The 13,493-nt window shown below is 35.6% G+C and overlaps 2 protein-coding genes across 2 annotated transcripts; both read left to right on the plus strand.

Moving 5' to 3' along the window:
- Positions 1-2,342: 2,342 nt before the first annotated feature.
- Positions 2,343-3,927, plus strand: LOC114350475 (cylicin-1-like). The gene is made up of 5 exons (XM_028301299.1): positions 2,343-2,432; positions 2,595-3,332; positions 3,401-3,509; positions 3,609-3,746; positions 3,842-3,927. The coding sequence occupies exons 1-5, from the start codon at positions 2,343-2,345 to the stop codon at positions 3,925-3,927; spliced, it is 1,161 nt and encodes a 386-aa protein (XP_028157100.1).
- A 58-nt stretch (positions 3,928-3,985) lies between these two features.
- Positions 3,986-13,011, plus strand: LOC114350485 (uncharacterized). The gene is made up of 30 exons (XM_028301311.1): positions 3,986-4,039; positions 4,150-4,213; positions 4,286-4,394; positions 4,706-4,732; positions 4,853-4,947; positions 5,262-5,288; positions 5,367-5,393; positions 5,499-5,726; positions 5,993-6,130; positions 6,268-6,318; positions 6,390-6,422; positions 6,492-6,542; positions 6,628-6,675; positions 6,760-6,813; positions 6,926-6,976; positions 7,073-7,159; positions 7,276-7,326; positions 7,417-7,468; positions 7,583-7,980; positions 8,400-8,474; positions 8,934-9,141; positions 9,545-9,780; positions 10,098-10,138; positions 10,220-10,294; positions 10,396-10,456; positions 11,362-11,408; positions 11,902-11,984; positions 12,398-12,470; positions 12,785-12,818; positions 12,921-13,011. The coding sequence occupies exons 1-30, from the start codon at positions 4,025-4,027 to the stop codon at positions 12,965-12,967; spliced, it is 2,586 nt and encodes an 861-aa protein (XP_028157112.1). The 5' UTR covers positions 3,986-4,024; the 3' UTR covers positions 12,968-13,011.
- The last annotated feature ends 482 nt before the right edge of the window (positions 13,012-13,493 follow it).

Below are 13,493 nucleotides of genomic sequence, written 5' to 3' on the forward strand. Positions count from 1 at the left end.
TCTGTGAACAAGGCCTGAACCAACCAAAATCCGATTTCACTACCTCAAGGGTATATTTGCAGGGGTGCTGATCTTCTTGCTATGGTTCTTCGCGATGTTTGAGCCTTATGGTCTTCGGTTACGTCATGTAGTCATGGGACACTACCAGCCTGAAAGAGCGAAAGTTCGCGCTGACTGGCTTTACACCCATATTTTGAGGACTAGAGGTATGTAAGCTAAAAATGTTGTAGTATGACAAGGGCGTCTCTAGTGGCGACCCCCCACTAGGTGGATCGACGATCTGGTGAAGGTCGCGGGCGGTGCCTGGATGCGGGCGCAAGACCGGTTGTTGTGGAAATCCTTGGAGGAGGCCTTTGTCCAGTAGTGGACAAAGAAAGTGGACAGACGTCAATTGGCTGAAAGGAACTACGTAATATAAGACAATGCATTCTTGTAGCCAAACTGAAAAGACAGTGGGCGGGGCACATATTATATCTCGTAGAACTGATGGCCATTGAGACTGAAAAGTTCTAGATTGGTGACCATGAACCGAAAACGTTGTGTAAGGTAAACCGACAATCTGGTGAAGGTCATGAAAAGGTCCGGTCGTAGTAAAAATCCTTGGGAAGGTTTTTGTCCAGCACTGGACAGCTTCTGGTTGAAACGACGTTTGTCTACAGCTTTTGCTTGATAAGAAAAAAATGACGCATATTGTCTTGCTCTACCATAGCAAAAGTGGTACCTGCTCAAACTATTACATAAGCTACGATAATAAATACAAATTAATTGCAATCTGTATTTTGTAATTTTCATCAAGGTCCCCTTCAAACTTTTTTGTCCATCTTTGTTTGTCTCACCTTTGTACCTTTCTCAATAATTTGAACGTCTACTGTATGCAAATATAAAATAACTTGTCAATCGTTTTAAAATGATGATATTTTTTATTAGGAATAGGCACAATAATTTGACTGTAAACTCTCACCGAAGCTTCTTCACCCAGGATGAAAAATATGACTTTTACATTGAGGCAGTAAGGTATCAGGGAGGAGTGTACTGAAAGCTGTAATTTTTGTAATCTTCAAGTTCCTTTACATCATCATGACCATGCCAGTCAGAAATACGGGTATCTTTCAAAATCACGTTATTTCTTTTTGCATAGGAGGTTTTATGAAGTTCGCAAGAAGGAAACTCCATCGTACATACAAATATAGAACTCAAGGAAGCCTGACTTTTCGACGATGGCTGAATGACCTTATACCGTTAGTACTTATCATTTCTCTAGACTTTTTACTAAAGCATTTATCTGCTGACCTGATAATAGTAGAACCTGATTTAACCACGTGAAGTCGTGAACTCGTGAAACGTGAGTCATGTCTTTGCATGGCTTCATTATACAAACAGGGAAATCACATCTATTTTGATAATCAAGTAGGATACTTATGACGGTTGTCCGTATAGCAGTAGTCAGAATATGAAAATTAGACTCAATGATTCTCCCTTTCTAGATCTGCTTGTTTGCGAGCCCTTCTTGGGACAAGCCCAGAGGAAAGACACTGTCTTCTATGTGGAACGACACAATACGCTGCCAGGGAGGACACTGAGCTTATCAGGTTTGCGTTGAGCATCATTCAATACCTACACGATCGACGATTCGTGATGAAGAAATTCTTTAAATGACAAATGAGGAAATTACATTTGATGAAAAATAAAGTGGAAGAGACTAAATGACTTTTGGTAATGTTGATTATGATGATGATGAAAGAAAGCGTCATTTTGCAGATGTAGAACATCAGACTGTCCCGGAGTGTATTGCACCAGTTGCTTTGCGGACATCGGCGAACTGTGTACGATTTGCTTATCACCAAAGGATTACGGAGATTTTAGCGACGTGAGCCTGGAAAAGTAAGTTTTGCACACCCTAAATGTATGTAGGTATAGTTTATAGCAAGGGGGTAAATAGGTACAAATAAATAAAATGAGATTCAAAGTCAGGTTCTGTATTAGCCTTTCACTGCGCCTACTTTTGTCATATCCCAATACTCCCAATGACAATTCCAGTCTTAAAGCTTTGTGCTGTGTTAAATATTTCATTGTTTTTTTAGAGGTTCTGATGGAAGCGAAGATGACGATGAAGCTTCACACGACTTTCTAAGCCAATCAAATCGCTCTGTAAGTAGTAGCGAATTTGAAACGTTTTTCATCTGCTACTTTTTAGCTACAATAGAACCAACTAAACAATATTTTCTTAACAGTGTTTTAGTGTAAGCGAAAGAAAGAAAAGTAACGTCTCTTTTTCAAGTAAAGTAGTAAAATATACGCGCAGTATATTTTCAAAGACTGATAAAAATATTAATAAAGATAGTATGGAACTAGATCTTCCATCAGTATCACATAATGGAATGCAAAATGATCCAAAAGATCACAATAAGGCCATCATCAAGAAAGCCTTGCTAGTTAGACATATGAAAAATGTAATGAATGATAGACGACCCATACACGAAAGACAATATTTAGTAAATTGCGAATACTGTAATAGCGAATATTGTCCTAATCATTATGATTGTATACGAAAAATTCAAGATCAAAAACAAAAGGTTGTTATTAAACGTCCACAGCAAGGTGAAATAACAAAAGATGTTGATTCACATAATCTTATTGCAAAAGATACTAAAATTAAAGGGAAAAGTTTTCACTCTCACAGAGCTAAAAAATCAAGTAATTTAGCAAAAAGTGTCCTCAATGTAATAGCCAAATCTAGCACTTATAGTATCAGTCTAAAGGGCACCAATGTAAACGTAGAAAAGATATTACAATCTAATAATAATAACAAAAAGAGTTCACGAAAGAATAAATCAAATGCCAAAGAACCACCTGCAAATGACAAAAAGAATGCCAAAAAAGATAAAAACAATAAAAAGAAATCGAAAAAGAAAAATAATGATAACGCAAAGAAGGATACCAAAGAAAACGTATCTATAAAACCACCTGAAATCTCCTGCCGTGGTTTAAGAAAATTTCGCAATTTATTTACTGGGTTTCACAAAGCTTCGAAAGCTAATAAAAGTTTGAATTGTCTGGGGAACGGTGATGCCCAAAATGCTGCTCCTTCAGCGGATATAAAAAACTACAAACGTAGAAAGAAGAAAAAACTGAAACACACCAAATCTGAGGACGTTTATCTTAAAAGCGACGGAAATGACAGTGAAGATACAAGAAAGTACAGAATTTCTGCGTATTTGGCTGAGCAAGATTGGATCAAACGTCAGTGCAAACAGGATGGTGATAAAATTAATACGAAACCAGAAATCAGTGAGGCGGTTGCAGTAATTAACAGTACTTCAAAGAATAAATCGGTAAAGTGTCTGATAAACAATATGATCTTATTTTTAATAAACTGTTTCCTAATTCTACATGTTTTCAGGATAAAAAGTTATTCCATAAAGAGATAAATCTAAATATTGAGCCAGTTGTCAATAAACAACTACGAGGAACCTTCCAAAGTGATGATATAATTGAAACATCTCGAAATAGTAAGTTTATTTTTACGAAAAAGAATACTTACAGAGGTGGGGTATAGCTTTTTAACTCTATCTATTTAAGAGAGAAGATCAAAAAGATGATGTTTCCAGGTAAGCACCTCAAGAATGGAATGACGTTCAGTGATTTGTGGAAAACGATTGGATTCAGATTACTGAGTGATTCCTCATCATCCTCATTTATGGAAAAAATATTTAGAACAACCAATGAAATTTTCACAAAGGACAGCGGTAAATACACAGATTTTACGAACACTTGGGTTGGGTATCTAGAAAATGTCTTCTCTCTCTTTGAAAGGCATTATATTTTTGTCTAATATTCGCAGAAAAAAACAGTTCAACAGATATAACACGACGACTAAAATTCTATGAATCCATTGGCAACGACGATTTTCAAAAGCTTGAAGAGTAAGTTTTATCTTTTCGTATTCATCTCGTACCTAATCTTTTTCTTTCAATAGATTGTGCATCTTATTTTCAGTTTTAAAGATGACAATATCTTTTGGGGAATGGATTCCGACCAAGTAAGTTTTATCAAATGACTGCTTAAAATCTAACGTTTTAAAATTTTGCCTATTTACATTACGGTTTGTTATTCTTTGGAATATACTTGTTTTGTCAATCTTTTTTATAGCAAACACAAAGTAAAACTGTAATTAAAGCGAAGAAGCACACAAGCAATGACGGTCAAATCCGCAGTAAGTTTGACTATCAACGCAATATTATTTTCATTTTCACTAATGATTATAAAATTGTGTGAAAAATTACAGCTGAATCACCGTGCAGCACTTGTACTGAAGATTTTTTATTATGTTTTGACAAACTATTCGAGGACAGCCATCAAAGTGTCTGTAAAAAGAAATTCATGGAGATAACAAGGTATGAATTTGCATAAAACTTTAAAATTTTGATGTCTAAAGCCCGGTCTGTGAGCACTTAGAATTTTGTCCAATGACCCCAAGCTACCATCCTTATCGCTCGCGCGTAATTATATTGCTGTCGCGACTGTGCGACGGGAGCCCGCAGTGAGTGTGCGAGCGCGACAGCAACATAATGTCGCGCGAGCGATAAGGATGGGTAGCTTGGGGTCATTGGACAAAATTCTACGTGCTCACAGACCAGACTATACAAAATTTAAAGTTTCACAATCTTTGCAGATTGATTAAAGAATGGTTTTTCAACGTTTACAGAGTTGTATCGGATGGTATACGTTCTAGGTAAGTTCCATATCGTAAAGGAGTCTCCCAAGGAGCTACTTTGGGACCTATTTTTCTTAATGTGTTTAATAATAAAATGCAATGGATTTTAAAAATTAGTTATACTAAACTTCTTTTCAGATATGAAAGCTCAGTAACGTTCATCAGAAGCTTTTGTTCCAATAAAAAAGATATAGATAAAAGGGATGCGATCACACAAAGTTTTAGAAAACAAGGTGAGTAGGTACAACTTATCCCGACAACGTTTCAACCACCTGTAGCCACTCATACCATTTTACGAAGAATCCCAAAAGTAATAAATAGACTTTATTCCTGGAGATATCATTAAAGGTGTACCCCAGGGTACTATTTTAGAACCTCTTTTCTTTTCAATCATTGAGAAGAACTTTCCGCTTTCAAAATTCCCAATCAAAAATATATTATTATCTTTAGCAAAAAAAAAATGACGGCAACTTGAAGTAAAATAAAATGGATCTTATGTTTTATTGTAAGTACCTGCCTACAATTCTTCATTTCTTATGTGTTTCAGAGGACAAAAATATCAACACTGCAGACCGTAAGTACCGCCATTCCTAAATACTGTTTTGTCCTGTTTTGAAATTATTATAACTTAATAAAACGTTTTTATTTCTAGCTAAAAAGGCCGGATTGGATGATTCTGGTGAGTAAAATCAAAGGCCATCCATTAATCTTAAAAGTTTCAAAGTAAACAACTTAAACATTTTGTTTTTACATACACACTGTTTTTATAACATACTGTTTTTAGACTCCTGTGATTGCTTAGCACCAAAAGTCATGTCCCACGGAGGTCCAACGGTGGTCTTAGTGGCCTCTAAGACTTTTGAGAAGGATAAGGACTCAGCAGCCAAAAAGAAAGTTTCTATAGAGAACGCCAAAACAAATACTGATAAAGGTTCTATGGCAACTGAAAAATACCCGAAACCTGAAACGAAAACTGGATCATACGAAAGACGCAAAAATCACGAGTTAAAGGGTAATTAGAATTACTATACCTAACCTCAATTAAAATAGGAAATTGTAACAAACTCAACAATATTAATAAAACACTTCGTTCAATAAGAAATGTTTTTTTTAGTGAAGAACTGAGTTAGATATTATAATTTAGTACGAGTATGTCGAAAAATTATGCCTTTAATATAATATTAGTAGTAAAAACGTTATGCGAATGGAGGGTATCCCACCTAGACTACCTAGTAACCTTTACAACTTAAATCAAAGTTAAATGTTTTTAATTGACAGACAAAGATTCCTGTCCTTGCATAGAGCTGAAAAAAGTGGCTCCACCTGTAGCAATTCAACAAACCAATCCAATAAACGAAACTGCTCAAAGGGAAACTCAAAGGGAAAAATCCTCTGTGAAAAAGTCTACTACTGTCAGTAAGTAAAAAAATATGTTAAACCTTGCGTCTGTTATAATTAGATCACACTTTACGTAGCAGAGAATCCTGAAATTTTGTAATCTAATACTAGAAATACAAGACCTGCTAAATATTATCTTCTTTACTTTATTGCAGTTATGAGAGATAGAAAAACAGGATCTAACACAAGTGTGGTAAAGAAATCCGGTAAGATTGTCTTCTTATTGTTTTAGATTGTGTGTGATTTTTACTATGTATTTTATTCTTACGATTTTCAGCTCATGCAGAAGTACAAACTGAGAGAAAAGCAGGTAAGTACATTTCCAATCTTATAAAACTGTTCAATATATCGGATTTTTCAACTAGTGTTAACTTTACAGTCAAAGAAAATTTCGCAGATGACCAGGAAGGAAGCATACTGAAGTTAAAGGGTAAGGATACTGACTGATATGCTATTGATGCTACTTATACAAATATTCTTAAAAATATCTCATTTTATAAAAATACTCTTTCCAGAAGACAACCATTATGTTATTGCCGATAAAGTTAACAAGAAAACCTCCGGTAATAAATTATTTACTCATGTAGGTCATAATAATTAATCTACGTCATTAATAACAAAATATGCACCTCATTCTTTTGTTTCAGCTTCAGATGAGATAAAAGCCATTGTTAAAAAAAGCATCGAAAAGCTAAGATCAGGTAATGCTATGACTCTACCTCGATTGATTCATAAAATATAACAAAATAATCTAACCAATGTAGAAACAGTTAAAAACGCTTCAGTAACAAAGTAACCCATGTTTTATTACAGCAAATAAGGATATAAAAAATGTACTGAGCAAAAGTTTAACGAAATTAACAGGTAACCATATCGCCTAAACTATTGAAGTAATTTTAACGTTAAGAAGCAAACCAAGTAGGTACCTACTTAGCGACTTATGATTCTTACAATTTTCAGCCACTGAAGGTCTAAAGTCTAAAAGTGCAAAGAAAGTGAATCAAGAAACTAATACGGAATCAAGTAAAAGAACTTTGAAGAAATCTGGTGAGATTTGAAAATTTGCGAATATTCTTAGAACATGAGTAACTTGTAATCAAAGAAAGAAAGAGAGAAACATTTATTACTCATAATATTAATTTTAATCTTATAATGTATTGCAGTCAATGAAGAAGTGATGACCAGCCAAAGAAAATCTAAGACAAAAGTAACAGGTAGCCTAATAAGTAGTTTATGATTGAGGCTTCTTCTTGATCCTATGCCGTATGAAATTGCAGCCTAATTTGATATTCTAAAATTTACAGATAAAATATTGGAAAAAGATCCAATGGTCGCCGAAGGAACCCAATACATTTGGTTAGTAGAAATAGTCCAAGTATTAACTATAAATTATTTTGTTCCTCGCTTTCTTCCTACTGCTTAGTTGGACTCGCTTGTAAAAAGTAATCTCTAATCTAACATTCTTTTCAGTGGTTGCAAATCTGCTTTGGAATTCCTGAAGCGTATGCAAAACCAAGGCATGCAGACGCAACCTTCTAAAAAAGACATCAAATCAAATGCGTCAAAATTCAAAGAAATTCAACGAACACCAACCAAAATTATCAAATCAAATGAACCAGATTCATCAGACACCACTGATTCGAATGAAAAATTTGTTCCCAAGATAATAACACCGACGAAACGATCTAAAACTTCAGCGACGAGTGTTAAGTCTAATAAAGCAATGATGGCGAAACCAGATGTAGTACGAACTACTTCAGCTAAATCTGTTCAATCTAGAGTAATATCACCTAGTAAAAAGCCAAGTGGTATCAAACGGTCAGTCAACAATATTGAGTCAGAAGACTGTCCATGCAGATGTGTTTGCAGTAAGTATCTTGAGCAAAGGTTTGTCACATGCTAATTTCTGCCATATAGGGCAATCATTTTGGGAATAAGACTGATAAAAATCAGCCTGAAAGTTATCCGAGAATAGAAAAATCACATTCCTTAATGTTTCTCCGTTTGATGAATAGGTAAATTCAACCAGATTTTCCCAAAAATAATACTGGCCGATCGTAAATTCATTTATGTGCTCTTTTTGATAGTTTGGTAGTAGGTTGTCTCGATTGAAGCCACCTGGATTGCTTAAATCGGGCCGATTAACGTGCCCTGCACGAAATCTATATTTTTTCGGACAATCTGGTTGATTCAAGCCTTTTGATTGAAGTCTAAGCAAAATTTGGTTTTCTACGTGTGTTCCTTCTGGACATCGAACTGCTGAAAAACGGAAGAGTTATTGTTTCAGGTGAAGCCCGAGAAATATCTGCAGCGAAAGAAACCTGCACATGCGCTACACAATACGTGTACTACACAGACGACAGTAAGTTCAAGCTGCCTTTTGGATATCAAGACGTGGTGGTATCTCACATTTTTCTCATTTTTAGGCTCCAGCCAAATGAAGTTGTTGAAAGAATTCATCACCGCACGTGATGGTAACTTTTCAATTCGTTAATTTTATATTTTTGGAGCGCCTTTAGTTACAAGAAAAGAAAGTAACTTACTTGAAGAAGTCTGATGATTTCAATATTCAAATGTTTTATTACAGTTTATATAGGTTTTCTTTTAAATTAAAGATATTATTCTGTTGTCTGCCTCTTTTAATTCGCTCCTGAAAGGTTAAAAATTTCCACGTATTTCATCACCGGCTTTAATTTATCAAAATCAGTTTCGTCTCTTTAAAATTACTTCATATTCATCTCCAAAAATACACATATTATAATGACACGTATTTTCTCGTATGTCTTTAATATACTCGAATTTACCCCTTTTTTCCTTTTAGAGAATCTCCAAAGAGAAATCTTCGAGTACACATCAAGCAGTTGTTCTGGCAGCGACACAATCCTCAGTTCGTCCATCAGAAGCGACCCCACCGTCACTGACTGCACTATATGCAGCCTGGCCTACATCGATGGAAAGCCTAAAAAGAGGAAGAAAAGGACCAAAGTCAGCGTGGTCACCAAAGCTAACCAGTGTACTGGAACTGATAGGTACCTATAGTGTCCATGTACGATGTAGCAAGTCAGACTACATTTTTTTAGTTGCATAATAACATCTATTGTACCTACTCTACAATAATATCTCCAAGTTTTTAGCTTGTCATGCCGTCATCGAGGCCAAGATTTTAAATATCTAGTTAATATTTTACAAAAATACGGTTGAGGTCTGTCCACCAAGTGTGAGGTCTGCCCACATAGCATTTTTTGGTCCGTGGTCGCCACTCCATAACTTTTCTGCCCCAACGGCTATTAGTTCTTAAGCTGTGTCCTGCCACTTAAGTTTGGCAATTCTGCAGGCTGAGTTGGTTACAAATCTCTCATTTCTAATTCGATCACGTACCGAAACTCAAGCTCTATGGCATGGAAATTCAATCGTTATCAATTTCTCCCACAGGCCTAGACTCTGTGACGTCAGTACAACCACAAAGGACTGGTGGAGTCCAATTGTAGAGAAGAAGACGACAACAAAAGAAATCACCTTTGACAAAAACTTGAAAGACCCGAGCGTAGAGAGAAAAGAAAGGAAATTCTCGATCGGAGATCAAGCGATGGAGATGAAGAAGAGCAAAGCTGTCAAGACTGAAGGCAGGATTGTGACTTTTAGGAGTCACGCGCAGATTATTCCCACGGGTAATATCTCTTATTATACCCCGTCGGATAATGGTGGTGTATTAAATAAAACACTGGTATGAGCTAACTATATGAGCTAGCAGCAAGCACTCACGTCCGTACCATGCGGCGGCTCGACTACGACTGACCCCCACCGCGCCGTATTAGTACTTAGTCACGTGTTGCCGTCTCGTTGTGTCACTCTTTATTTATGGTACATCACAGATAATTAACTAGAGATTACCCTTTTGTATGAAGTTACCCTCTAGGTTACGGGAACCTATCGCTTATTTTTTCTAGTTTTTTTTTAATAATTCTCATTCTGGTTTCGTTTTCAGGCGCTGAAGACATTATGTCTCCATCGAGATATCTTTTGGAGGTAACTTAATGCCAATTCACGAATATCACAAATCACAATTCTTTAATATTTCAGAATGCATAACAATGTCTTTATTTTCAGTCCCAGTGGTATTACAATGAACTGTTCTCTTCGAAATTCTATGCTCCACATTTATTCCCTGTCAGTCTCGTTCAGGTATGTATAAAGTCCCGATTTTGTAATAGGTGTGTTCATTAGAAGCTCTTCATTAAATTTTATCATTAACCTAATCAAACTAATTACCTATCTCTATACAGAAGCCAGCAAATGGATCTAAGACGCGTTCTCCGACCAGGATCCACCATCAGAGTCGAAGAAGTGAGTTAATCTTCCTCATTATCGTTATACATGTTACGGTTAATGTGATAAATTGAAAATTATTAATAATAACCGGTTATTATGAATAATTACCGACAGTCGCGGTAAAAGTGATAAATTAATCACATTTAACAGTGATTATTTAATAATGTCATGCCCTGAGTGCCCAATCAACTGCACTCAGGAGGATTTGATGAGTGCTACTGACAACGCCACTCTTGTGGCGGAGTTTTGGGCTGACACTGTGTAGGTTTGTTGTCGACACGAAAAGAAGATTTAATAATTCAACCTTAGTACTAACAAATTTCTTAAAAGAGAACAACATCTTGTGTACGTGCTCGTGTACAGCCAAACTTTTGAACGTTTTGATATCATCTATATTAATATAATTTGGCATAATGAGTTTGGGATGTTTCTTGCATAATATTACTTTTCCATGATGCCTATAACATAATGTTTTGATTTAAAGTGAAAAATAGGTTAAGGTGCGGCGGGGGGGGGCCCTTGGGCCACCCCTAAGCCGCCTATTTAGTTTTATACACACATAAATGACCTCATATTAATCACATTAACCAAATCATGCGGTAATTATTCATAATAACCGGCGATTATTCATAATTTTCACATTTATCACTTTGACCGTAACATACACACTAAGTACTCTGTTTTGGACACTGTACGATACTAGCCTTTTCAAAGTCAAAGTCAAAGCTTTTATTTAGCACTTAGGCCCTTTCCAGGGCGCTTAGGTATATACGTCCCAAATATTATAGCATGCTCTACCAGCTTTTTTCATCATGGAATGATTTTCAGCTAGCATTTAGTAGGTATCTTAATTTTCAGTTTCGCTTATTGAAGAATCCTAAATGAATTGTAAATAGCATTGACTTATTTTTTTATTTCAGATCGCAAGGCTAAGAGACTAGATCAGTGTTACTCACCACGAAAACAGGTGATTTAAACAAGTTAATTCATCATCATCATCATCACCATTTCAGCCATAGGACGTCCACTGCTGGACATAAGCCTCCCCCAATGCTTTCCATGTTGATCGATTGGTAGCGGCCTGCGTCCAGCGCTTCCCCGCTACCTTTACGATGTCGTCGGTCCACCTTGTAGGTGGACGTCCCAAGCTGCGTTTTTTGGTACGCGGCCTCCATTTCAGAACCTTGCTGCCCCATCGGCCGTCAGTTCTGCGTACTATGTGCCCTGCCCATTGCTTCAGCTTGCTAATCCGTCGGGCTATGTCAGCGACTTTAGTTCGTTTACGGATCTCCTCATTTCTGATTCAATCTCGCAAAGAAACAAGTTAATTAATAACGTATTATTCCTAGTACTTATTCAGAAGGCAGTCTAAGGCCAAATCCATGCTAGAAACTAGAATCTGTTGTCCTCTAGGTAAATAATTCAGATTCAGACAAATAACTGAAAAAATAACATTCCAGATAAGTCCCAGAAAACAAACTGGCTATGAATGGATACAATCCAACGAGGCCAAAGACAGATATCAAAGGAAGAAATTGCTCAGGTATAACTGTTTTAAGAAACTGTTAATATTGTGTCATGGGATACCTTTAATTAAATATAACTACCTACTTAACTATCTACTCAAAATGAAGTTTATTGAGTACTGTTGAGGTCAGATAGGGTAAACCGACAGTCATTGGACAAAACAACCCTTGAATTTTCTTAAAATGAATATTCCTTCAAATACAATGAATATTCCTTCAAAAAAACGCCCTTTTATCTCCATCAGTCGGAATCTCTCAGTTGTTGAAATAGAAATGCTATTTTTAATTCAGTAAATAATAACTGTCCAAAATCTGAGTGTAGATAAGTACCTGAAGAAGTAAAGAGTGTAAAGACCGTCAAACTCGATTTTATAAAATGCTCTACGATCAACTTCCAATCCAAGCAGTAACACACAAACTTTTTTCACAGGACTGTTACAAGGCCTAACAACACGAAGAAACTGAAACCATCCTTGAAATACGAGAAAATGGGTGTAGGCGGGGTAAGTTGTATGATTTTTATCATGTGATGTACTTATTTACAGGTAGGTACCTAACATTTGCGTGCTCTAAATTAGATCTTACTTACAGTATTATACCTACCTATCCATCTGTTCTTGAACTTCTTGAGTATTGATTCCTCTATTCTTGAGCATCGTTTCATGAAGTGTTGTTATGATCACCTCTAATATTTTCTTTTTCTTTTTTATTTTTATAGCCGATATTTGCATAAAGCTCATTTTTATCCAAAAATCAAGGTTGTCGGTTTTTTTTATTAATATTTCTTACTAAATAGGAATAATTTAAAATTTTACAGGGAGATGACAAATTCCAGTCCGTGTCCAACGAAAGTAAGTACCTAGGCAGTAGGCATTTTATGTATAGCTACTTAAATCTTAATTTGTACTGTAACAATAATTTTGTACCTAATATTTAAAATATTTAATTTTCAGGTGTCAGTTTGGACGTTCGTTGCAATTCCACGAGCAGTTTTAAATAATTACCTAACTAAGAAACAGTGTTGTTACTTCTTTTTCGTTTTGTTTGTGCGGGTTTTTTTTTTGTTTTGGTTCTTGTTTAAGTTTTTATTGAAATAAAGTGTTTTCTTTAGTTATTTGATGTTTATTAGTAAATATTTCGGGAAATAGCTCATCTAAAACTTCTTTTAGGTAAAAATAACTAAATTATACGTCAAAAGTTAAGTATCAAAGTCGACTTATTTTAGTCATATACTATTTTGATTACGCATAATATTCATGTTCTTTTTTTAACTTGGCTTTTATTACAGTGTTTAATGTACAAACGAAAAAATAGGACTTATTTTCCAACAAAAATTCCCTTTATTACCGTTGTGACAGATATGGACTCTACCTACATAATATTTTGTAACACTCAAAAATGACGTGGCATGATATAATACAGATACAATCACACTTACGATGATGTTATCGATATCGCAGAGTATTGATAAAGAGGTACAGTCGAATACAAAAGCAAAACGAATCATCTCAACCTTTTTCATGAAA

The sequence above is a fragment of the Ostrinia furnacalis genome, unplaced genomic scaffold, assembly GCF_004193835.3.
Source record: "Ostrinia furnacalis isolate ACB-3 unplaced genomic scaffold, ASM419383v2 OfSCF0912, whole genome shotgun sequence".
Lineage (NCBI taxonomy): Eukaryota > Metazoa > Arthropoda > Insecta > Lepidoptera > Crambidae > Ostrinia > Ostrinia furnacalis.